Raw genomic sequence first — 24,848 nt, forward strand, 5'->3', positions numbered from 1 at the left:
TTATAAGTAGCTCAACTCTCTCCTCCTACATAATGTAAATAAAATGTTATATAGCTCAGACATGTTAGAGCAAAGAATTATACCTAACAGATTATTAATGTGACCGATGAATAGTTCAGTGTATGGGGAGGAAAAATAGGTTTTTTTTCATTGCAAATGCAAGAATATACAAAATATGTAAAGATGCCAACGGAGTGACAAATACTACAGTGAAAACTATTCTCAAAAGAAACTCATAGATACTATATTACCTTGTGTAGTGGAATAATATAACCCAGTACTCCATCACCTGTCATAAGATGGCAGAACCTCTGCTGGCTTTACAGCACATTAAGAATATTTTACATATTTTTACAAAATTTCAAAAATGGGGGGAAAAAAAAAAGGAGGAGCTGCTTTTTGGAATTTCATTTTCTTGTTCCCAGATATTGTGCTGATACAAGAGGATGGAAAATGCTAGCTGTTACCTTGCTGGTTTTCTAATGGTCTTGTATGAGTACATTTTAATTGGTCACACTTTAAATGAAGACTAGTGTGACAATAACAAACTTGTCAGTGAGCATGCTGACTTTACAGAGTTGAAGTGTCAGTCAGACTAATTCTTTATATGTGAATGAATTTAATCAATTATGAAATTAAATCTTGGAAGAAACAGCACTTTTGTAGATTAAGGTTCAGTAAAAGCTTTGAAACACGAATAGTAATTTGGGAAAGTAAATAATGTTGATTGAGTAATTAAAATACAAAGGTGAAGTTAGTAATTATCTTCCAGTTGCTATACATCTTAATTGAACTGAAAAAGATTTTCCAAAAAGGGGATTGTGTCCTTGTTTTGCTGCTTTGTTTTGTAAAGAAGGCTTAAGTTTTGTTTTGTGTTCAAAGTGGCTTTTTTCCTGCTTATTAGAAATGTTAGGAATGGCAAATCTTGTCTTCCCTAGTTTTACTGGAGGACTTCTTTTGTGTTTTGTGGGAGTAAGGGTTGATCTCAGGTGTCTTGTGAGCTTTCTCACCTTTATCGCAGCAGGTGAATCGTAGGTTTGGAAGGGACCATGAAAGGTCATCTAGTCCAGTCCCTTTCGCTCATGGCAGGACTAAGTATTATCTGGACCATCCCTGATAGGTATTTGTCTAACCTGCTCTTAAAAATATCCAATGATGGAGATTCCACAATCTCCCTGGGCAATTTATTTTAGTTCTTAACCACCCTGACAGTTAGGAAGTTTTTCCTGATGTCCAACCTAAACTGCCCTTGCTGAAATTTAAGCCCATTGCTGATTGTCAGAAGTTAATGGGAACAATTTTTCTCCCTCCGCCTTGTAAAAAACCTTTTATGTAGTTTGGACTAAAAAAAAAAAATCTCACTTGCTTAGCCTGGTCTATACTACAGGGTTTGGTCGAATTTAACCACGTTAGGTCAATTTAAAAATGAATGCGTCCACACAACCAACTCTGTTCCATCGACCTAACGGGCTCTTAAAATCGACTTCTGTACTCCTCCCCGGTGAGGGGAGTAGCATAAAATTGACTTTGCTGGGTCGAATTTGGGGTAGTGAGGATGAAAATTGATGGTATTGGCCTCCAGGAGCTATCCCAGAGTGCTCCATTGTGACCGCTCTGGACAGCGCTTTGAATTCTGATGCACTAGCCAGGTACACAGGAAAAGCTCCAGGAACTTTTGAATTTCATTTCCTGTTTGGTCAGTGTGGCAAACTCAGCAGCACAGGTGATCATTCAGTCCCCCCAGAATCGTAGAGTGTAGAATGTTTCTACTCTTCCCCCATCATCTCTGTCCCTGAGGTTATTGCAGATTAGAAGGCGAAAAAACGCACTTGCGATGACATGTTTTCCGAGCTCATGCAGTCCTCCCGCATTGATAGGGCACAGCTTAATGCATGGAGGCATTCAGTGGCAGAGGCCAGGAAAGGACATGATGAAGCATCTCTTGGGGGAGCAAACAGACATGATGATGAAGCGTCTGTTGGAGCTGCTCTTCTAATCACCCTGGTGTCTGACGCAAAACGATTGTCTGCCGTTGCTTTCACGGAGGGAGAGGCGACTGACGAAATGTACCCCAAACCACTCGCGACAATGTTTTTTGTCCTATCGGGCATTGGGAGCTTAACCCACAATTCTAATGGGCAGCAGAGACTGCGGGAACTGTGGGATAGCTACCCACAGTGCACCGCTCCGTAAGTTGATGCTAGGCATGGTAGTGAGGATGCACTCCACCGACTTAATGCTCTTAGTGTGGACATACGCAATCGACTGTATAAAATAGATGTCTAAAAATCGACTTCTATGAAAATCGACCTAGTTTCGTAGTGTAGACTTAGCCTTGTTTTATATAATGTCATAATTTCATTAGTTCTTCTGCCACCAAAAGTGTGTTGGTATTGGGTGCAACTAAACTAAAAGGGCCTTCTGCACTTCCATTTTTGCAGATCAGTAAAGCTTTCCATTATGATCTACCAATAACAAAGGCTTGCCTATTTGCAATAATTCTTCTTTTGATCTTTTACGTAGGTTAAATTTGGTTGAGGCCTTTGTGGTAGACACAGAGCTACGGCAGTGCCTTCAAGAAGAGCTTCTACGTCGTTTTCCAGATCTCAACCGGCTAGCCAAGAAATTTCAAAGACAAGTAGCAACCCTGCAAGACTGTTACCGAATGTATCAAGCTATTAACCAACTGCCTAATGTTGTACAGGCACTGGAAAAACATGAAGGTAACATGCTTCCTGCCCCTCTATTTTAAATGTTTTATGTCTTGTGACATATTGATATTGGCAAGAGGTAGCGAATGGATTTCAAAAGATGACTATGGTAGCCTGTTTTGATGAAGGGAGTAAAACTGGAAGGGAACTTGAAGTGTGTTATTCTAGAACATCAGAGATACTTTTCAGATGAATTTAGCAAGTGAATAGAAAATAAAATGTCTCAAATCATGTAGTATCCCTTTTGGAAAAACACTTAACTGATAGGTAGCCAAGATGGAAAGTTCAATCCTGTCTGCTCGGTAGAAATATCCCATAAACCAGTCTGTCTTGAGAATTCTCTCTCGAAATATAAAAATAAATAAAAGAATGTACCATATATATTTGTTCATAAGCCGAATATTTTTGGTAAAAAGTGAAGCATCTACACCAAAATGTGGTGATTTTAAACTCTATGGAATTATTGAATTGAATATCTAATATATTGTCGCTTTGTTTACCTGACGCGTCCGCAGGCATGGAGCCCCTCAGCTCCCTGTGGCCGCGGTTCGCCGTTCCCAGTCAATGGGAGCTGCGGGACGTAGCCCACACATTTGCAGAGGGACAATAGGATTGATGTCTGCTATCTATCTCTATCTCTATCTGTCTAATCACATTTTTGCTCTTAACAAACATGTTATCTCTGGAGACACAAATCCAGTTTGAGAACTGCAAAACTAAGCATCTCTGATGGTATCTTATAGACTGAGCACTGAGTCCCATTGCGTAGATAGAAAGATTAACCTAAATAATCTATACAGAAGTCCATGGAACCCCATAAGATTGAGGTCTCTAATCCATGAACTATTGGAACTCATTTACAAAACTTTTCTTAAACATTATATGAATATGTTGTCTCATGCTATAGAATTAGAATTTATAATCCCTATTCCATGATGAGATATCTTTCAGCTATAATGTTTCTTTTAGATAGGTTTTTCCTCAAAATGCATTTTATCAAAAAAATGCAATGTAAATTTAAAAAAATCGATTTTTAAAAAAATCATTGATTTTTTTATCCACCCTGTTTGAAAGTAAAACTGTACTTAATTTATTGTTGACTTTTTTTGAAGTAAATATGTTAATTGTAGAATGCAGTAACTCTTTAATAGTCTGGGTTTAAATCCAAAAATAAGCTTCCCAGGAACTGAAAATGTTAGTGGAATAACTGGCCACACTTATTTTTTGCTTTCTGTTAAAAATTAGTGAGGTAGGCAGCCTCTGATTTTTATTAGAATGGAATTTTGTATTACTTCAGGCAGAAAATGTGGCTGCTATAGGGCATAATGAATAAGAGAAAAATGAAATTGGGTATTTCTATCTGATTTTAGCTGAAGATGTTCAGTACTCATAAACAAAAATTGGTTTCTCTTTCTTGATAAATTGCAGTACTGTGTGAAAAGGGAAGGCGAATACCATAAAATAAGGTATATTGTCACAATGATGTGGAAAACGGGCTTCCAGATATGAGCCTAGCATGCAGTGTAAAATGTAATCCATTGTGAACCTCTGTACGATGTAGAAAATCCATATTGCTACTACAAATTAAACTTTGATTATATAGGCCACCATATTAAGTCTCTGCCTGGTCATATTGAAAGCAGATATTTTTTCCTTTAGGAAAGTAAATATATTTACATAGCCAAAAAGGTAGGTTTTGGCTCAGAATCTCACCAAAAATGTCCTTGTTACAGAACAAGGCTTTACAAAATGGTGATAAAGTCCTTGTAATATGTATATTTATGCATACTATAGAGGTGAAAGAGGTGTTTTTGTTTTTCAGAAATGCTGAACACCAAGTAATTTTATCCCCCAAATTACTAAAAATCTGTAGTCTGGAAAAAGGAGAAATAGTAGGCCAAATCTTAATTGCGTCTGCTGATGCCAGTTAAGGGATGTGGCCCCAACTATTTTAATCTCATGGGGTTCTTACCATGCCTTATGGGACACCATGACTAAGACAAGTAAAATGCTCAAAATTATTAACTGAGTATTTTAATAAAGAAAAGAATAAAATCAAAACACAAGCAAGCGGTAAACAGTGGTTCCAGAAGAGTTACAGTCTCTCCTGTATGTGTCTCTGTAGAGAACTTTCAACAGAGATTACATCTTTGAGTGGGTCTGCCCTGGTGAGGACATCCTTCTCTAGGTAAATTAAGACAACCGTATATTATTCCACAAATCAGTTGTGAGTCCTATCTTAGTTTATCTTAAATAGTTGAGAGAAAACAGGTCTATCCTAGGAGTTCCTTTAATTAGCTTGAATATCTCATTTAATAAAATAAGCAACCAAAAAGAGCATCTGAGCTATTATTCTCCAAGTAATATGTGTATGAAAGTAACTGCTTTTACCAAATTTTAGGAGATACTTAAACGAGTTTGTAATAACATAACATTACCATAATAATTGCGGATAGTGCAATTCTGTTATGATGTAATTCAGTCTTGATCTGATTATTTTCCTATCCGTTTGTTTATTGAGACCGGAAGAACTTTTAACTCATTGCGAGATGGAATGTCAAAATGTTTTCTGGTAAGTTTGAGAATCTGACACATTTCAGGACTTTGTTTCCTGATTAATGGTTCTTGGGAAGTATATCAACCATACCATTAAGCTGGCATCAGTGACTACTTTTCCCTGGAAGATATAAAGCAGGTGTCGGCAACCTTTCAGAAGTGGTGTGCCGAGTCTTCATTTATTCACTCTAATTTAAGGTTTCGCATGCCAGGGATACATTTTAATGTTTTTTAGAAGGTCTCTTTCTGTAAGTCTATAATATATAAATAAACTACTGTTGTATGTAAAGTAAATAAGGTCTTTAAAATGTTTAAGAAGCTTCATTTAAAATGCAGAGCCCCCCAAACCAGTGGCCAGGACCCGGGCAGTGTGAGTGCCACTGAAAATCAGCTTGCTTGCTACCTTCAGCATGTGTGCCATAGGTTGCCTACCCCTGATGTAAAGTATTTATTTATATTGCTGGTCTTACTTTTATGAATTATGTAAGTTATTAGTATAGATGCTGTTTCTAGCAGCAAAAATTTAAATTTCATAACATTTCAACATTTGAGATGTAAAGTGCTCTTATCTTTCAACTTTCTGTGTAGTAATGCAGTAATTTTAATTTTGAGTTAATAGGTATAATAAAACCTTTTGCTATAGTAAACTGAAAATTGTGGTAATCATGAAATTGTAGTTTAATTTAAAAGATGAGAGCAGAGGTAGGTGTTACAATTGGTTAATTCCTTTCCTTTTCACCTTTGGAGATGTTATAGGTCAATTCTTCTCTTCCTCTGTATGTGCACAGCTTGCTTACTTTAATAACAATAGGAATTACATGCAGAGAATTTGTTGATAGGGTGATAAAATGGATGGCCTTTGAAATGAAACTGTAAATGCAACCGAGACAAATGGAGTTCAATTTGGAGCTTGTTGATAAACCTATCACTGATTCATTAACATGGTGCATTATGCACATAGAGTGTGCATATGAAAACTGGTTTTATAAGTTAGTGTTCACTGTGTCTTAAGCCTTGTATCACCATGCCGTAGATTTAAGTAACGAAGCTAGAATGAAAATGAATTTTCATTTAAACTACTTCTAAAAGTATCTGTTTTGATATGATTCGTATGCAAAAGAAATCCAGTATTTTCTTAATCTTAAATTTGACTTTATTGTGAATTTATGTATTTTGCCTTTAGACTTTTGGAAAACATGCTAATCTAAATTCATTATTTAAGTTGCATCATTAAATTTTCTTCATTCTTTTAAAGAAGGTGAATTTTTACAGCTACTTAAATTAATTATGATAATTTATCAAGTATTCAGGTATATCTGAGATTATTGCACTGTATGTGCCCCTACTCTGTTAATCAGTGCATGAAAAACTGATGAGTCCACTTTTAGAGAAGAGAAATTATTTGACTCTCTTTATCTAATCCCTGCCACCTCCTTAGTGCAGCCTATTTTTCCAAATTTAGTTCAGGTTTGTCTTCCGAATTTTCTCTTTAAAAAATAAATAAAAAAATAAAAAATCACAATTCATGTTCCTTCAGTTCTTGGGAAGGAGAAACGGACTTGCCTCCATATTAATCATACTGTGGATGGAGTAGAATTTGTGACTTTGCAATATCCCATAAATCCACAATTTCAAACTCCCCACCTAAAACAGTAGCACACTTCATACTTCCAATGTATTGGTGCATATATCTTTTCTCTGTGCTGCTGTGCTCCCTTGCATTGTTCTTCAAAGTTGTTTTGCAGAGTCTAGTTAGATTTAAAATGACTCTCTTCCACTTCTGCAGCCTCAGCAGTCTGCTGGTGAAAGGATTTAATCTTTTACTCAGGAATAGATATCAAATCAATTTTTTTTAATCAAAAGCCAAGCAAAAATAAGTCCAGAAGAGAAAAGGAGAACACCCCCCCCCCCAGCTTTCTCTCTGTAGTTATGAAACTCGCTAAGACTGAAAGCAGAATAGCTTCATCTCTGAGCCCAGTCTATTCTTGGCCTGCCAGTGAGAATTGTGATAATGATTGTACTGGATGTAGCCATCTGAGCACTGAGATCGACAACTTATTTTGCTTAGCCCATTAAATAGCCTTCAGATGGAAGTGACAGGTGACAACGTACTTGAGATAGAATGGAGTTCATGATTTAGGATTGAAAGGTTCTTCTTCGAGTGATTGCTCCTATCCATTCCATGTAGGTGTGCGCGCCGCGCGTGCACGGCTCTTCGGAACATTTTTAGCCTAGCAACTCCGGCGGGCCGGCTGGCGCCCCCTGGAGTGGCGCCGCCATGGTGGCGTATATATACCCCAGCCGGCCCGTCCGCTCCTCAGTTCCTTCTTTCCGCCCGTGACGGCTAGTAGGATCAGTGGAGTGCTCTCCTGTCCTCCACAGCTTAGCGTTCTCCGTTAGTTAGTGTATATAGTTATCGTAGTTGTTAAATTTTGTTAATAGTTCTATAGTTAGTGTTATCTTACTCATTAGGGAGTTAGAGGGGTTAGCCCTCTTCTTCCGCCCCGGTGCGGGCTTATGCCCGGACCGGCGGGTTTCAAGCCCTGCGCGGCTTGCCAGCGGTCTATGCCGGTGAGTGACCTGCACGACGCCTGCCTCCGCTGTCTTGGAGAGGCTCACCGGTCGGACAAGTGCCCCATCTGCGTCGCTTTCAAGCCTCGCACGAGGAAGGAGCGGGACTCGCGGTTGAAGCAACTCCTCATGGAGTCGGCCCTCCAACCTCCGGCACTGGCACCGGCGGCGCCAAAGACTGCCTCGACTAGCAGCGCGCCGACCGCACCCAGCCGCCCCGGTGCCGAGGCGCGGCACCCGGCACCGAAGACCCGGCACCGCTCCGTCTCCCCGGGAAAGAAGCGCAAAGTGCCGAAGACGGTCTCGGACAAGCAAAAGAGACCGTTAGCCCAGCCGCCTCCGACTGTAACGGTGCAGGCTGAGGCTGTGCACAAAACGTGCACCGTGCCGTCGACTCCGGCGCCGCAGGGCCCGTCGAGTCCGGCACCGCCCAACTCCCCGGTGCCCACCGACGAGGAGCTGAGGCTGCCGTCCACGCCCGAGGCGTTCGCGACGGCAAGACATTTAATCGAACTTACCGCTGACGCAAGCGCTCAGCGGCCGGGGCCACCGGTGCGGCCTCTCAAGTCTATTGGGAAGCCACTTCTAATGCGACCCCCGTCCCCGGGCGCCCGACCCGATCGCAGCACCGCCGCCAGGTCGCGGTCCCGTTCTCGCTCACGGCACCGCTCTCCGCAGCACCGGGCACGACGATCCACGTCACGACGACGCTCCCCGTCTCCTCGCCGGTCGCAGTCCCGGTACCGCTCCCAGTCGCGGTACCGGTCGCACTCCCGGCGACGTTCCAAGTCCCGGTCGCGGAGTCGCCGGTACCGTAGCAGGTCCGGCTCCAGGCACCACGAGAGGCGTCGAGAGTCGCGTAGTCGCTCCAGACGCCGCCGCACGCGGTCCAGATCCGCATCCCGGCACCGTCGGTCGAGCTCCCGACGCCGCCGGTCGAGCTCCCGGGGCCGAAGGTCGACCTCCCGGCACCGCCGGTCGACCTCCCGGCACCGCGACACGCGCAGGTCCCGTTCGCCGGCCAGACCACGTGACAACCGGCACCGTCCGGCGGCACCGCGGGGGCCCTTTACTTCGGCACCGGACGTCTGCCCGGCCATCACTTCGGCCCCTCCCTGGCCATCAAGAGAGCCCTCAGTCGCCTCCCCTGGGGGCAGCGCAGTTGACTTCCGGGCGGGGTCCCTCCCACCAGAACATGGACCGCAGCAATGGGGATTTTGGGTCCCTTGGGCCGAACATGAACAGGGGCCCCCCCTCCCGCCGCGACAGCCAGGCTCGGTGCGGTCGGTACCGGTAGCCACTGTCAGCAGGCCACCTCCGTCCCCCACTCCGCAGGCCGCCGACCACGGCACGCTCTTGGGGCATGAAGCGGTTCCCGCAGACACGGAGCAGGCACCGGAGGAAGTGCTACCGGGTCCTTCCTCATCCTCCTCCCCCGATGAGGCGGTGGCAGGGGCGGCACCGTCGGAGCCCCCGCCGATCGACCTCAAGACTCACCAGGACCTTCTCAGAAGGGTAGCTAAGGCCATCAACCTACCCGTGGAAGAAGTCCAGGAGGTCGAGGACCCCATCACGGACGTGGTGGGGGAGGACGCCCCCGTGAGGGTAGCGCTCCCCTTCATTCGAACAATACAGAAAAACAATGCCGCTATCTGGCAGTCGCCCTCCTCCGTCCCGCCTACAGCGCGCGGAGTTGAGAGGAAGTACTCGGTCCCCCCGAGGGGCTACGAATACCTTTACGTTCACCCGGCTCCGGACTCTCTAGTTGTCCAATCTGTCAATGACCGGGAGCGACACGGCCAGCCCGCCGCGGCGCCAAAGGCGAAGGAGTCCAAGCGCATGGACCTGTTAGGCCGAAAAATTTACTCGGCGGGCGGCCTCCAACTCCGTATCGCCAACCAAATGGCCTTGCTCTCAAGATATACATTCAACATCTTGGGCTGCCTAGCCAAATTTGCAGAGCTCACCCCGCAGGATTCCCGCAGGGAGTTCTCGGCATTGCTAGAGGAAGGAAAGCTAGCTTCCCGTACCTTAATTAAGGCAGCGGTAGACGCCGCGGACTCGGGGGCCAGGACCATAGCGTCAGGGGTAACCATGCGACGCATTGCATGGCTTCAGTCCTCTACTCTGCCGCCGGAGGTCCAGTACACGCTCCAGGACCTTCCGTTCGAGACGCAGGGTCTATTTTCAGAAAAAACCGATACCCGCATTCAAACCCTGAAGGACGGCAGAGTGGCGATCCGCACATTAGGGATGCACACGCCGGCCACCCAAAGGCGTCCCTTCCGGCAGCAACCTTATCGACCCTTCCAATACAACAGACCTCGCCCGCCTAACAATCGGCGCTCGGCCCCCTTCCGCCGCAGACCATCGGGCGGGCGGCGGAACCAAACCCAGGGATCGTCCAAGACCCCTCAGCGCCCAAAGTCGGCCTTTTGACGAGACGCCCGAGGGCCGCTCACCTCTCTCCAATCAGGATCCACCCCTTCTGTTTTCCGACCGCCTTTCCCACTTCCTCCAGGCGTGGTCATCTGTAACTTCGGACAGCTGGGTCCTCAGCACGGTCCAGTACGGCTACCGCCTACAGTTCATTTCGCCCCCTCCCTCCCACCCACCCTCCCTGTCCCTCTTCAGGGACCCCTCTCACGAGCAAGTCCTCTTACAGGAGGTCCAGTCTCTGTTGAGCGTGGGTGCCATCGAGGAGGTACCTCCCAGCAGGTGAGGCAGGGGATTCTATTCCAGATACTTCCTCATCCCCAAGGCGAAAGGCGGCCTTCGTCCCATCTTAGACCTCCGGGAGCTCAACAGATACCTGTGCAAGCTCAAATTTCGGATGGTGACCTTGGGGTCCATTATCCCTTCCTTGGATCCTGGAGACTGGTTTGCTGCCCTCGATATGAGGGATGCCTACTTTCATGTGGCAATCTACCCCCCCCACAGACGCTTCCTCCGCTTTCTGGTCAAAGGAGCTCATTACCAGTTCGCAGTGCTCCCCTTCGGCCTCTCCACCGCGCCGAGGGTATTCACCAAGTGCATGACGGTCGTCGCCGCAGCCCTCCGCCGTCGTCGCATCCACGTCTACCCATATCTCGACGACTGGCTGATTCGGGGCCGCTCCCAAGCGCTGGTGGTGAATCAAGTATCCGAGGTTCTACATCTGTTCCGGTCTCTCGGCCTCCTTGTCAACACCGAGAAGTCCCTCCTAGTTCCAGCGCAAAGAGTGGAGTTCATAGGAGCGGTCCTAGACTCCAATCTGGCCAGAGCGTGCCTACCTCGCACTCGGCACGAGGCGTTGGCCTCCCTCATTCGGGCACTGCAGGCCTTTCCGACGACAACGGTGCGATCTTGCCTCCGCCTCCTCGGTCACATGGCAGCGTCCACATTTGTGACCGCGCACGCCAGGCTCCGACTTCGCCCATTCCAGATGTGGCTGGCGTCGGTGTACCGTCCTCATCGCGATCCCCTAGACATGGTGGTGACAGTGGCAAACCCTGCTCTCCAGACGCTCACCTGGTGGCTGGACCCGGAAACGGTCTGCGGGGGAGTTCCGTTCCTCCCGCCTCGCCCGTCAATCACCCTGACGACGGACGCCTCGGCGCTGGGCTGGGGGGCTCACGTAGGAGACCAACACACCCAGGGTCTCTGGTCACCCCAGGAGCTCTCCCTCCATATCAACGTCCGAGAGCTGAGAGCGATCCGCTTAGCTTGTCTCGCCTTTCGGGCTCACCTGCAGAACCGCTGTGTAGCGGTCTACACGGACAACACCACAGCCATGTTTTATGTCAACAGGCAGGGCGGAGCGCGGTCCTCCCCACTTTGCAACGAGGCATTGCTCCTCTGGGATTTCTGCGTAGCCCACTCGATTCGCCTCGAAGCGTTTTTTCTGCCGGGAGCGCAGAACACGTTGGCCGACCGCCTCAGCAGGTCTTTCGCCTCTCACGAGTGGTCCCTTCGCCCAGATGTGGCTTATTCCATCTTCCAGAGGTGGGGCTTTCCCCAGATAGACCTCTTTGCTTCTCGGACCAACCGCAAATGCCACAGGTTCTGCTCCTTCCAAGGCCAAGCTCCAGGCTCCCTCTCAGATGCGTTTCTCCTGTCATGGACAGAGCCTCTTCTCTATGCGTTCCCTCCGTTTTCGCTCGTCCACCGAGTATTGCTCAAGATCCGGAGAGACAGAGCCCGCATCATACTCGTCGCTCCGGCCTGGCCGAGACAGCACTGGTACACCCTGCTGCTCGAGCTGTCGGTTCGGGAACCCATTCCCCTTCCGCTGTGGCCGGACCTCATAACCCAGGACCTCGGCAGGCTTCGTCACCCGAACCTGCAATTGTTGCATCTTACAGCTTGGTTCCTGAGTGGTTGACCGACGCAGAGAGGGATTGCTCCGCAGCGGTGCAGCAAGTGCTGCTCGAAAGCAGGAAACCTTCAACGCGAACTACTTACCTCGCCAAGTGGAAGCGCTTTGCCCTCTGGTGCGACCAGAGAGGTATCAACCCTTTCTCGGCCCCCATCCAGACTGTCCTCGACTACCTTTGGTACCTCAAGGGTCAAGGTCTTGCAATCTCGTCCCTCAGAGTGCACCTGGCAGCGCTGTCAGCATTTCGACCAGCTATAGGAGGTCGCTCGATCTTCTCCAATCCGATGGTGTCACGATTCCTTAAAGGGTTAGACCGTCTCTACCCGCAGGTGCGGCCTCCTGCTCCGACATGGGATCTTAACCTGGTCCTCGCCCAGCTCATGGGCCCACCCTTCGAGCCCCTTGCTACTTGCTCTCTCCTCCATCTTACCTGTAAGACGGCCTTCCTCGTGGCGATCACATCCGCCAGACGGGTCTCAGAGCTCCGCGCCCTGACGGCGGGTCCCCCATATACCGTCTTTCACGGGGACAAGGTGCAGCTTCGACCACACCCGGCTTTCCTCCCCAAGGTGGTGTCGCCCTTCCATCTCAACCAGGAGATCTTCCTCCCGGTCTTCTTCCCGAAGCCGCATGCCTCGTCTCGGGAGCAGCAGCTGCATACCCTCGACGTCCGCCGAGCGCTCGCGTTCTACATCGACCGCACGAAGCCCTTCCGGCGTTCGTCCCAGCTGTTCGTGGCAATAGCTGACCGCATGAAAGGCGAGCCAGTCTCCTCGCAGCGGATTTCTTCCTGGGTGACGTCCTGCATCAGAACGTGTTACGAGCTTGCTCGCGTTCCCCCGTGCCGACTCACCGCCCACTCCACAAGGGCACACGCCTCATCGGCCGCTTTCCTGGCCCATGTCCCCATCCAGGACATCTGTAGAGCGGCCACCTGGTCTTCAGTCCATACCTTCGCTTCCCACTACGCGTTGGTGCAGCAATCTAGAGACGACGCAGCCTTCGGCTCTGCGGTATTACACTCCGCCACGTCTCATTCCGACCCCACCGCCTAGGTAAGGCTTGGGAATCACCTACATGGAATGGATAGGAGCAATCACTCGAAGAAGAAAAGACGGTTACTCACCTGTAGTAACTGGTGTTCTTCGAGATGTGTTGCTCCTATCCATTCCAATCCCGCCCTCCTTCCCCACTGTCGGAATAGCCGGCAAGAAGGAACTGAGGAGCGGACGGGCCGGCTGGGGTATATATACGCCGCCATGGCGGCGCCACTCCAGGGGGCGCCAGCCGGCCCGCCGGAGTTGCTAGGCTAAAAATGTTCCGAAGAGCCGTGCACGCGCGGCGCGCACACCTACATGGAATGGATAGGAGCAACACATCTCGAAGAACACCAGTTACTACAGGTGAGTAACCGTCTTTTCTATAATGCTGATAGTGATCTCCTGAACTGTCTAGTCCCCTAGTTGGTGCATTTTTTAGCCTTTGCTGGCCTGGGCTGAGGGTGTGTCCTTAACCTCTTTTCTTTTTTTTTTTAAACACTACTTGGCACCTAGATTACACAATGTGTAACTTCTTTCAAAAAAAAAAAAAGGTTGAATGAAGTATAAGAAGCAAATATTTACTACTGCTTCAAAGACTTGTGCATTATTAAATAACAATTTGTGAAAAAGGTTAGGATGACTTTCTAGCAGTTTGAAACCTAGACAATTTAAAATTTTGACATTTTAAGCGGAGTACTGACGGTGAAGGTCTGCAGAGCTCATTAAGTTAACAGAAAATGGTGAGAATGTTGCTGATGTCCACCTTCCTGATTCAGCAAGTGCTTTGTAATGCTAAAGTCAAGCAGTCTTTTGGGGCCTGAGAATATTTTTGGAATAGTAACTTTTAAGAAAAGTTCACCTGGAAGGTTGAGGAGCCTGACTATTGTAGCTTTCCCTTTACAAGTCCTGCACTACCAAGCACTAGAGGTGCATGGAGGCAGAACAAACAGGGATTGGAGGACACCAAGACACTGCCTACTATCTCGGTTCATGCCACTATTATAGGCAGAAGTAGGTGCAGAGAATATGCTGTTTTTCCTTACTGGATGTGAGCTGCTGCTGTTGTTCTGCACCGTGCACCAGTATGGGGGAGGGAGGGGAATTAAAAGGGGAACTTCCGTTTACCACTCCCACAGGCAAGTCCTGAAGATAATTTCTGTAGACAATTCCCAGGGAGGTCTCCAAGTCACGGATCAAATACAATTCAGTACACATAATCAGTAAATCCTTAGGTGCGCTCCATTATGCTAAAAGCTGTCCAACACCTAATGGGATCTGGAGTGTACAAACCAGAAGAGAGAGACTGAGGAAGTGTATATGTTTCTTCCCCCCAGTATGGTTCCAAAGAAATCAGGAGATGGGAGAATGGTGTTGGGTTTTATGGAAATGAAATAATTTACCTCTTCAGATACCTGAGGACAAAAAGATGGGTTGTGGTTCATGCCTAAAAAATTAGGGCGGGGGAGGGGAGAAGAATCCAGATTCTCGAATTGAGAGGGCATCAAAACAGAGCCAGTAACCCACCCTTTTCAAATGGAGGGTGTTCCAGTCAAGTTTCAGATGTTGGCAACTGCAGTACTATTATAGGGGTGGGATGATTGTGGATAAACATATCCTAGACCTAGACCATTTAGGGCAGTAGTCAGTTACTTCTCAGTGGTTAATATTGGTGAGGTGAGGCATGAATGTGAAAGTGAAATGGAGGGGAAGAGACTAGCGTTTCTTTGAATAGGTTGATAAGGAAATGGGAAGTTCTGGTAATAGCCAGTACATACACCTCTACCCCGGTATAACGCGACCTGATATAACGCGGGTTCGCATATAACACGGTAAAGCTCTGACACGCTGCTCTGAGCAGCGTGTTGAGGGTGCCGGACCAGGCCGGGGCCAAGGGGTTTGATAAGGGGCAGAGGGTCTCGGGGGTGGTCAGGGACTCCTCCCCCAGGGTCTGGGGGGGCAGGAGCTTTGGGAGGGCACTTTTGGGGACCCCGCAGTCCCAGAGTGGCCCGGGGGATTAGCCGGGGGCCGGGAGCAGCCCGCTCTGCTTCCCTCGCCCCAGCCATGTCGCTTGGGGGAAGAGATCCCCCCTGCACTCACCAGCAGCGGCGGAAGCGGAGCAGTCTAGCCCCAGCCTGCTCCACTCCACCAGCTCCCAACCGCAGTGCTCCGCTTCCCGCCGCAGGTGAGTACGGGGGGTGTCCTTTCCCCAACCTCCCCGCACTCACCGACAGCAGGAAGTGGAGCGCTGCAGCTGGGAGCTGGAAGAGTGGAGCGGGCTGGGGCCGCTGTGCTCTGCTTCCTGCCGCTGGTGAGTGTGGGGGAGCGTCCTTTCCCCAACCTCCCCGCACTCACCGACGGCGGGAAGCAGAGCAGCCCAGCCCCAGACAGCTCCACTCTGCCAGCTCCCAGCCGTGGCGCTCCACTTCCGCCGGGCAGGTGAGTGCAGGAACTTTCCCTGCCACCCCCCAGCGACACGGCTGAGGCTGGAGCAAGGAAGGTGGAGCGGGCTGGGGTGACATCGCTCCGCTTCCTGCCGCAGGTGAGTGCGGGGGGGGGGGGGACGCATCCTTTCCCCAACCTCCCCGCACTCACCGACGGCAGGAAGCGGAGCGCCGCAGCTGGGAGCTGGCAGGATGGAGCAGACTGGGGCCGCGCTGCTCTGCTTCCCGCCGCTGCCCGTGAGTGCCTGTCAGGGGGTGGGGTGTGGGGTGGATACGGGTCAGAGCAGTCAGGGGATGGGGGGTTGGGTAGGGAGTGAGGTCCTGAGGGTGATTAGGGAGGGGGGAGTCTCCGGAGGGGGTGGTCAGGGAACAAGGAACGGGTGGGGGGGGCAAAGCCTTGATATAATGCGGTCTCACCTATAATGCGGTGAGATTTTTTTTGTCTCCCGAGGATCACGTTATATCGGGGTAGAAGTGTAGTACCATCTTTACCTGTTAATGCATTGAGGTTACTTGTGAACATGAAAGATGTAGATTATTCTGAAGAAAACCTCATAATTCTATACTTAATCAGCTGCTGCAGTGTTACAACCTCTGATTCATTTTGAAGAATTCTATGATAATTCATATTATTAGTAATACTGATGTAACTTTAGCTGCTGTGATTAAATTATACCTCATGGTTGCAAAAATGTAAACATTTATTTACTGATATGAAGTGTTTGCAGTTGGCTATTGTATAGGCTCACAGTTACAGCTCAGAAAACATGCTGGTTTCATAGAACTATAAATGTCTGCAAGTGCTAACAATAAATCTGGAGTCTTATCTCTTTTTGTGTTTCATTGCTTGTGGATTATTTCATGTGTTTAAAATTCTATGCACTTTTGTGTGAGATGTAGAATCTGCTCTTATGACTGTTGTATTCACTGTTAGATCATATATACAGGACATGCATATAGAAAAATAGATATTTTACAATTCAGTTTTTTAAATGTTTAATGAATTGGCTTCCCATTCGAAATTAATATTAGCAGATGTAAAGATCTGATGCAGACTGGTGAAGAAGAGATATTTTAACAGTATTTCTCAGTGATGCCAAACGTCTGAGTTACAACTTGTAGTGTTGGAAGCTTCCTAACTTGTGGGGTTTTATTTTTAATACAAACAATTCACATGGGGCAAAGATAATAGAATTTTTCAAATAATTTCAATTAATACATCTTAAAAATGGTAACTCTAGAGGTTAAAATCTCAGCGAAAGCAGTTTTGAAATTTATGCTTCCCCCAGCAACACTGGGTTGTATTCAGATGGCTTATGTTCACTTTGAGTGCTGCATAGTATAGGTAACAATGCAGTTTATTCACATTACCTCTAGAGGAGAGGTTCTCAACCTATTTACCATTGTGGGCCACATATGGGGCTGTCTGTGTTACATGGGCCACATCCACACAATATATATACTATCTGTATGGCCCTGAGGATGTTGCCGCAGCTATGTGCTGATTGGGACACAAGCGGGTCGTGGGTTGAGAACCGCTGCTCTAGTGAGAGTGCAAATGGTTAGTCTCCATCCTTGGAATGAGGTAGATTAGCTAAAAATAGGAAGAATTTCTGAAGTAAGTGCAGTCTGTGAAATAACTATTGTCACATCTTAGTGAAAACTGACAACTCATTAGTTTTGTACTGGTGCTATTTTGCTTCAGGCTGGTAAGTTCAACCGAATATTTAGAGAAATAATGACTATCATATTTTTTTTCTTTGACAGGAGCACACCAGACGTTGTTGCTGGCAGTATTTGTAATGCCTCTTAACGATCTCAACTCTGACTTCTCCAAGTTTCAGGAAATGATAGAAACAACTTTAGACATGAACAAGGTATGAGATAGTTTCTTTAAAGTATGAAGCATCTTGCTGGCCTATACTGGTGTGGTTCACTCTTGTATTAAGATATTTAATGTGTAATCTACACAGATATTTTATTGCTACAGAACACTTAAGTTGCTATAACTAGACTGGTATTAGAGTAGTCTATTGAGTATAAATATAAGTTATTTTTTGAGTTTGGATTCTGATATCTGGGGAGCAGAATGACTTATGAGAATGCACAGGATAGTTTTTACTTAGACAAACTGTTAGATTTAAATCTGAGTTACAAGGTGGTTACACAGGATGGAAAGCAGGCTCGGAGCCTAGGGTTAGCTTTCTGATAATGCCACAAAGCCAGTTAGATTCATAGATCCAGCCAGTCTTCCAAGCCCTAGTGAGCAAAAGAGTGCATTCAGCCCTAGAGAGGATTGAAGTCTCAGTGTTACCCTGGTTCAACAATTGGTTGAAAATTGTCAACATTTCAATAAATACTTTTCACAGTAATTTTTGCACCAGCTGTACTGTGCAGCCACTCATCTAGAGGATCTTGGAGCAGTCACTTTGGGCTCTGAAGGGAGTTCTATCCAGTTGTCCTTAGCTCAGAGAGAATCATTGCAATACAAGACATTGACTGTTTTAAATTCAAAAGGGACGAGTAGGGCCCTACCAAATTCATGGTCCATTCTGATCAATTTCATGGCCATAGGATTTGAAAATTAGTCAATTTCACATTTTCAGATGTAACCAGAGAAGGGAGGGTACTGACCCAAAAAGGGAGTTGTGGGGGCATTGCAAGGCTGTTGGGGGAGGGGGGGTGTTGCAGGCTTGCCACCCTCACTTCTGTGCTCCTATCAGCCAGAGCTGGGCTCTGAAGGCAGCAGCCGAGGAGCTTCCTGCAGCCAGAGGAAGCTCCTGGAGGTGGAGGTGAGCCTGATCTTCCTCGTGCTGCTGGGAGGACTTCAATTTGAGGACTTCAGTAGCTCAGACATAGGTTAGGGGTTTATTACAGGAGTGAGTGGGTGAGATTCTGTGGCCTGTGTTGTGCAGGAGGTCAGACTAGACAATCATAATTGTCCCTTTTGACCTTAAAATCTGTGAGTCTGAGACACTCCACCTGGGTGTTGGTTGCTTTCCTTGCTGTTGCCTCTGGGAAGCTAATATCTGGCTGATTCCCGAATTTACAGCATGCTTTCATGACAACCATACTACACAATTCTCATAACTTCGTATGCATTAATGATGTATGTATATCAATAGAGAAATGACTTTCAGCAGATCATAACCTTTCCCCTGATACCTTACAAGGCATGCTTTATATGTGAGATCAGGATTATATGAAAATGAGGAATATGGGGGGTTACAGTATGCTCCCCCAAGGTATAGAATGTCACAGGGCAGTCGAATTTGAGGTCGCTACAGTCAAGCAGGGACTCTCAAACCAGGGCTGGGGAGTACCCTGCATCCACCAGCCCGGGCATAGTGCAGCCTCCCATAGAGACTTGGGCTACGTAAGTCTTATGCCGTTGGTCGAGCCTGGGCTCAGAGCTGCTACACGTTTTGGGGACCCCACAGTCTAAGAAGTCCCATTCCATGACAGGACAAGATCGGCTGAAGTGTCCTGGCCTCCCACAGTGAAAGCATAAAAGTGGGCCACTAATAGGGTCTGGCCGATCCCTTCTTTTTGGGGTTTCTCTGGGATGGGTCGGCAGGCACACATTGTGACCAGTGCTCCGGGGCTGGATCCAGAGGGACTTCCCTCCTGATCAGTTCCAGTCTCTTGGGTGCCCCCTTTGGCAACCGGGCAGAGTTCTCTGCACCCTGGGCCTGCCTGTGGTCAGACCTCAGCGGGGCATATTTGCCAGGCCAGGCAGTGAGCAAATAGTCCTCTGTAATCTGGACTGCAGCGGCAAGTGAGTAGGGTCTATGCTGCTGAGCCCATGTTTGAGTTGACGTTGGCAATGTGTCTAAGTACTGCTCTAAGACTATCGCGTCTCTGATCTCTGCAATTGTGTGGACCTCAGGGCATAGCTATTGGGTGGCCCAGTCTTTAAGGGGTTGGGCTACAGCACAGGGGCGAGCCCCTGAGGCAAAAAGCTCCAAGCGGTAAGTTTCTGGGGATACTCCCAGACGGTCAAGTATGGCAGCCTTCATTGTCCGATAATCTCTCACCGCTTTGTCATCCAGGGCCTGGTAAGCCACCTGAGCTTCCCTGGGCAGGAATGTGGCCAGGCGAGTGGCCCAGGTGTCTTTATCTCAAGCAGTGGATGTGGCTACCCGCTCAAAGGTGACTAAGTAGGCCTCCAGATCACAATGTGGCCCCAGCTTGGCCAGTGGTATCCCCGGCCCAGAGTTCAACTGGTTTGAGGAGGCTGCTGAGCTAGTTAGTCGCTGCAACAATGCCTCGTGGAATTCCTGCTCCTGCTGCTGGAGCTGAAGCACCCACACCACAGCCTGCTGTTGCTGAGCACCCCGCTGAGCTTCATGCTGCGCTTCAGTTAGTGCCCTCTGGGTTGCAGTAGAGCTGTGCTGCTGCTGGGCCAGCAGCCTTTCCAACTCCTCCATTGTCCCCTTGTTTCAGGGGTCGGCCCCGAAATCCGCACTTCTGGCACCAATGTAGCAGGGTACACTCACCTCTCTCATGAGTGCCCCCTCAGCCAAGTGTGTGTACCTGCACACATACACACTCACTCTCTCTCTCTCTCTCTCTCTGCAGATAATGTCTTCGCCCTCTTGGGCTTCTGGGCTACAGCCCTCCAGCTGGGCCACTATAGTTCAGTTCCACATCTGGGGTGCCTCAATGTCCAGGCCACTTCCACCCGGCCCCGCCCACTACTCCAGGCCCCATCGCAGGGACCCTGTAGATTTCTGCTGTGTCCCTTTAACTATGTCACACGGCTTCTCTAATTCCCTGGGCCACTTCCTCGCAGGCCCGCGCTGTCTTCACCCTTACCTCAGGGTCTTGTCCTGATGATGTTCCAGCAACCAGCTCTGGGCTCCTTCTTACTCTCCCCAGCTTCTGGCAGCGCTGCCCTACCCGGGGTTCTGCAGCTCCAACAGCCAGCTATACGCCATCCAGGCTCCTGCACCTCCAGCTTGGAACTGAACTGCCTCTGGTCCTGCAGCTCTTCTTATACTAAGCTGCTTGGCCCACACAGCCACTCTAGGCAGCTTGGAGGACCCTCTCCACTGCCTTTTTTGGGGCGGGGTGTAGCAGGGCCATGAGGCCTCCAGCACTGGACCTCGGAGGGTCTGGTATATACTCCATCACAGGTAGGCTGTCTAACAGAGTAGCAAATTCCCTGTTGACATATTGCTGCATCCTCCCTTATCTTATTGCATGTCATGGAAACAAGATATGAGCACTTAAGTAGCTATGCAGATTGGAGTTCATGCACACTTTCTGTAGAAAATCCTTGTGACATTCTGATTTGTCTGTACATGAGTATTTATTTGAAATAATGGAGAAATCAAGCTCTTGAGTTGAAATGTTTACATGCCTGGAGGAAGTATGAGAACTGGAATTCTTAAGTTGTATAAATGCAATTCTTTGTTTAAAAAGTGAGCAGTATTTGAAAGTTAGTGGACACATGGAAGTGGTAGTAACAAAAGTGAAATTACCAAAATCTAATTAACACTTTCAGTTTGCAAAGTTTACTATTACCGCCTTACTGTGAAAAGGCAGTACATCTTTTTTATCTTGTGAGCCTTGGCAGCCTTGCAGTGATGTAATTCTTAGATGAAGCTTAATTGGAAAAAGCGCACAATGAGCTAAGAGGTGAAAACATTATCTAAAAGTTGTATCAGTTCTGCTCCATATCTATTAAACATGCTTACGTTGCGTACATTCATTTATATTTTAAATATATTATGTGGAAGTTACTTGTTATAGCTTAGTTGAAATCTGTATGCAATTTGCTGCTTAAAACTAGCAGTGCAGGAACTATGTTCATTTAGGTTGATGTTTTAGGTTAACTGCTTGTATTCATTTTCAAGGCCCTTCAGTCAGACTCCACCCTACCTACCATTTCTCATTCACTATCAAGTGGCCAGCGCTTGCCTCCAATCAGCCGATGACAGTTTCCATTGCGCACTTGTTAAATTTTCAGTCAAACATTCTGCTTTCACCCATGCTGGCCCTCATGTTTGGTAGGTTCTCCCTGAAAACATCTGCCATGGTATCTCCTTATGCACCTTCTAATTCCTCCTCAGAACTCTTGCCTGCAAAAAAATATTGTCACGTTGTCTGCAAAAAACTTGACAGTGGCTGTGCTGCTGGTGTGCAGAGACCAATGCCTACCATGCTGACCAATATTGTTTCTTGTATGCCCCAGCCTGTGCCACTCTGTCTCATGTCTCATACTAAGGGTACGTCTATACTACCCGCCAGATTGGCGGGTAGTGTTCGATGTATCAGGGATCGATTTATCGCATCTCGTCTGGACACAATAAATCGATCCGCGAATCAACACCTGTACTCCACCTCGGCAGGAGGAGTAAGCGGAGTCGACGGGAGTCGCAGCAGTTGACTCGCCACCGTGATGACGGCAAGGTAAGTCGAACTAAGATACTTCGACTTCAGCTACACGAATAGCGTAGCTGAAATTGCGTATCTTAGTTCGAACCCCCCACCAGTGTAGCCCCGGCCTTAGATTGTAAGTGCCTTAGGGCAGGAATTGTTGTGATTGTACAACACGGCACAGTGGGGTCCTGGTTCATGACTAGGGTCCAAAGGCACTATCGTAATGCAAATAAGTAAAGCAAACATTTTACTCTAGAAATCGGAGATGTATTTTAATTGTTTTGAGGTCAAATAAAATACAAATGACAAATTGACAATACTGACAAAGAAAAATGACTGGTAAAGCCTCATTAATAAATAGGTATTGATTAATGATCAGTCTTGCAGTCCAACAAATGTTCGGTCTCTTTATGCCCACAACATCAGGAAGATTATCAATATGAGAATGAAAGATCTGTAAGAACACATGACAGTGACATCAGAAACATTCACAAATAACTACCCAACCATTTTATTAATAATTTTGTTATGCAGCTAAACAGTGCCACAAGTACTGAAATAAGACAGCGGATAGAAATAGCGCATAGTGTTTAGCTCTATGACTGCTATCACTCACATCTCCTGCCGGGGAACCCCAGAGTGTCAGTCATTACTTTCTCCTCCCCATCTGTAGTGGTCATCCTAGCGTCTCCTTGTGCATTCCCCATCCCTACTTCCACCCCAGCACAACCCTACTAAGGTTGCATACATATGCATACGGTTTTCAACTTCTTTTTCTTTATCCATACTTTCACACCCCACTAATTTAGGGATGTCCCATTTCTCTTTGGCAGTAGGCCCTGTGCTGCAACATTGGTTAATGCTTGTATTCCATCTCTATATCCTAAATATACTTTCTTCTATTTTGGGGTACATTGGAAATGTACTGTTCATTCACTAATATCAAAATTACAGTAAGATTACCACCTCTCAAGCAATTGTATAAGCAAAACAAGGAGGTTAAACCGTTTCTGCCATACATTTGGCTTTAAAGATCTTTGCAATTCTGACTTTCTGAAGAGGCCAATGAAGTGTTCCTAAATGGTATTAAATATGTTTGTCCTGTAGCCTGAATACTGTGCGACTTCTACAGCTGTTTACTGACCAATAATTGTCAATAACAGTTGTTCTGCATTTCTTGTCACTTGTCCCTGGATGGACATATAAATAACTACTGTCTGAAACTGTTTTTCCATAGAGACTTGTGTAGAACCACTAATTGGCACTTGTGAAGTGTTTATAAATCCCACGGTTTTGGTGCTGTCAGTGAACCTATTCCAGGACTCGTAATTCTAGCATGTGACCAGTGCATATTCATGATATTTTTTTTCTACTGCTGTAGTGTCAAGTACATATAGCATTATTTGATTGAATCGAGTGTGCATCGCTAATATGTTGCCTTTGTGGCAAATAATTGATCCAGATATAAATTAACTTTATTTCCCAGCATAGAGAAGCTCTTTCCTATGAAGAAAAAAAAAACACCTGTATTAACTTTTGTTAAACTTGTTACATAACTTCATTGTAAAATACCATAGATCACCTGTATAAGATTTTTGGCAAAACTTTCTATTTTATGTCAGGTCACTGAAGAACACTTGAAAGATGAAATTCAATAAAGACGAGTACTTCACTTAGGAAGGAAAAATCAAATTCACAGTTACAAAATGGAGAATAACTAGCTAGATGGTAGTACTACAGGAGAGGATCTGGGTGTTGCAATAAATCACAAATTAAATGAGTCAAGTGTGATGCCGTTGCAAAAAAGGCTTATATTCTGGAGTACGTTAACAGAAATGTTGTATGTAGTAAGACACAGGACGTAATTGTCCTTGCTCTACCCAGCAGTGGTGAGGCCACAGCTGGAGTACTGTGTCCAGTGCTGAGCTCCATACTTTAGGAAAAATGCAGTCAAACTGGAAAGAATCCAGAGGAGAGCAACAAAGATGATTTTTTTTAAAAGGTCAGTTTTTAAAATCCTATGAGGTAAGGTTAAGAAAACTGGACGTGTTTAGTCTTCAGAAAAGAAGACTGAGGTGGGGACTTGATAAGTCTTCAAATATGTTAAGGGCTGTTCGTAATAGTTTGGTGATCCATTGTTCTCCATGTTCACTGAAGGTAGTGCAAGAAATATTGATCTTAATCTTTAGCAAGCAAGATTTAAGTTGGACATTAAGAAAAACTTTCTAACTGTAAGTATAGTTAAGTTCTGGAATAGGCTTCCAAGGGAGGTTGTAAAATCTTCCAACCCAACCGAACACTTCTGATTTTGAGAGAGAAAACCCTGACCTTTTGGTCTGTTTCAGAAAGTAAGTGGCAATGATCACAATTGATTATTGTACACTGTGTTCAACAGTCCTGAAAATTCAAAGTTGACATCTTGATGCCCTTTCACTAAAATGGGTGAAGCAGCCATAAAGTTTTGTGTTTCATTTCCACACAACTTTTTCTCTATCTCCTATGCATTTCTAGAACAGTAATTTTTGAAGTGTAAAATAGCAAACATGATTCATAGGTGTCACTAATTTCCCTAGCTGGCTAGTACTTTATATTAACATTCTGTTCACAGTATATTTTTTCAGTCATTTCAGGAAAACTTTTTTTATTACTGATAATTAAGGTGCAAGTCTGTCATGGAAGTCACAGATTCCATGGTTTTCCAGGACTTCTGCAGCGGCTGGTGTGGCTGATGCGGACGCTGCCTGAGCAGCTCAGGCTACCCCGGGCCAGCTGCACCAACCACTGC

At 46.8% G+C, this 24,848-nt stretch overlaps 1 protein-coding gene across 1 annotated transcript in view; it reads left to right on the plus strand.

The window, feature by feature from the left end:
* Positions 1 to 24,848, plus strand: part of MSH2 (mutS homolog 2) — a 103,832-nt gene that overhangs the window by 42,346 nt on the left and 36,638 nt on the right. Inside the window, exons 7-8 of the mRNA XM_045010532.1 lie at positions 2,524 to 2,723; positions 17,444 to 17,553. Coding sequence (XP_044866467.1) covers positions 2,524 to 2,723; positions 17,444 to 17,553 — 310 coding nt within the window. The remainder of the gene's footprint in view (positions 1 to 2,523; positions 2,724 to 17,443; positions 17,554 to 24,848) is intronic.

Source organism: Mauremys mutica, chromosome 3 (assembly GCF_020497125.1).
Source record: "Mauremys mutica isolate MM-2020 ecotype Southern chromosome 3, ASM2049712v1, whole genome shotgun sequence".
Lineage (NCBI taxonomy): Eukaryota > Metazoa > Chordata > Testudines > Geoemydidae > Mauremys > Mauremys mutica.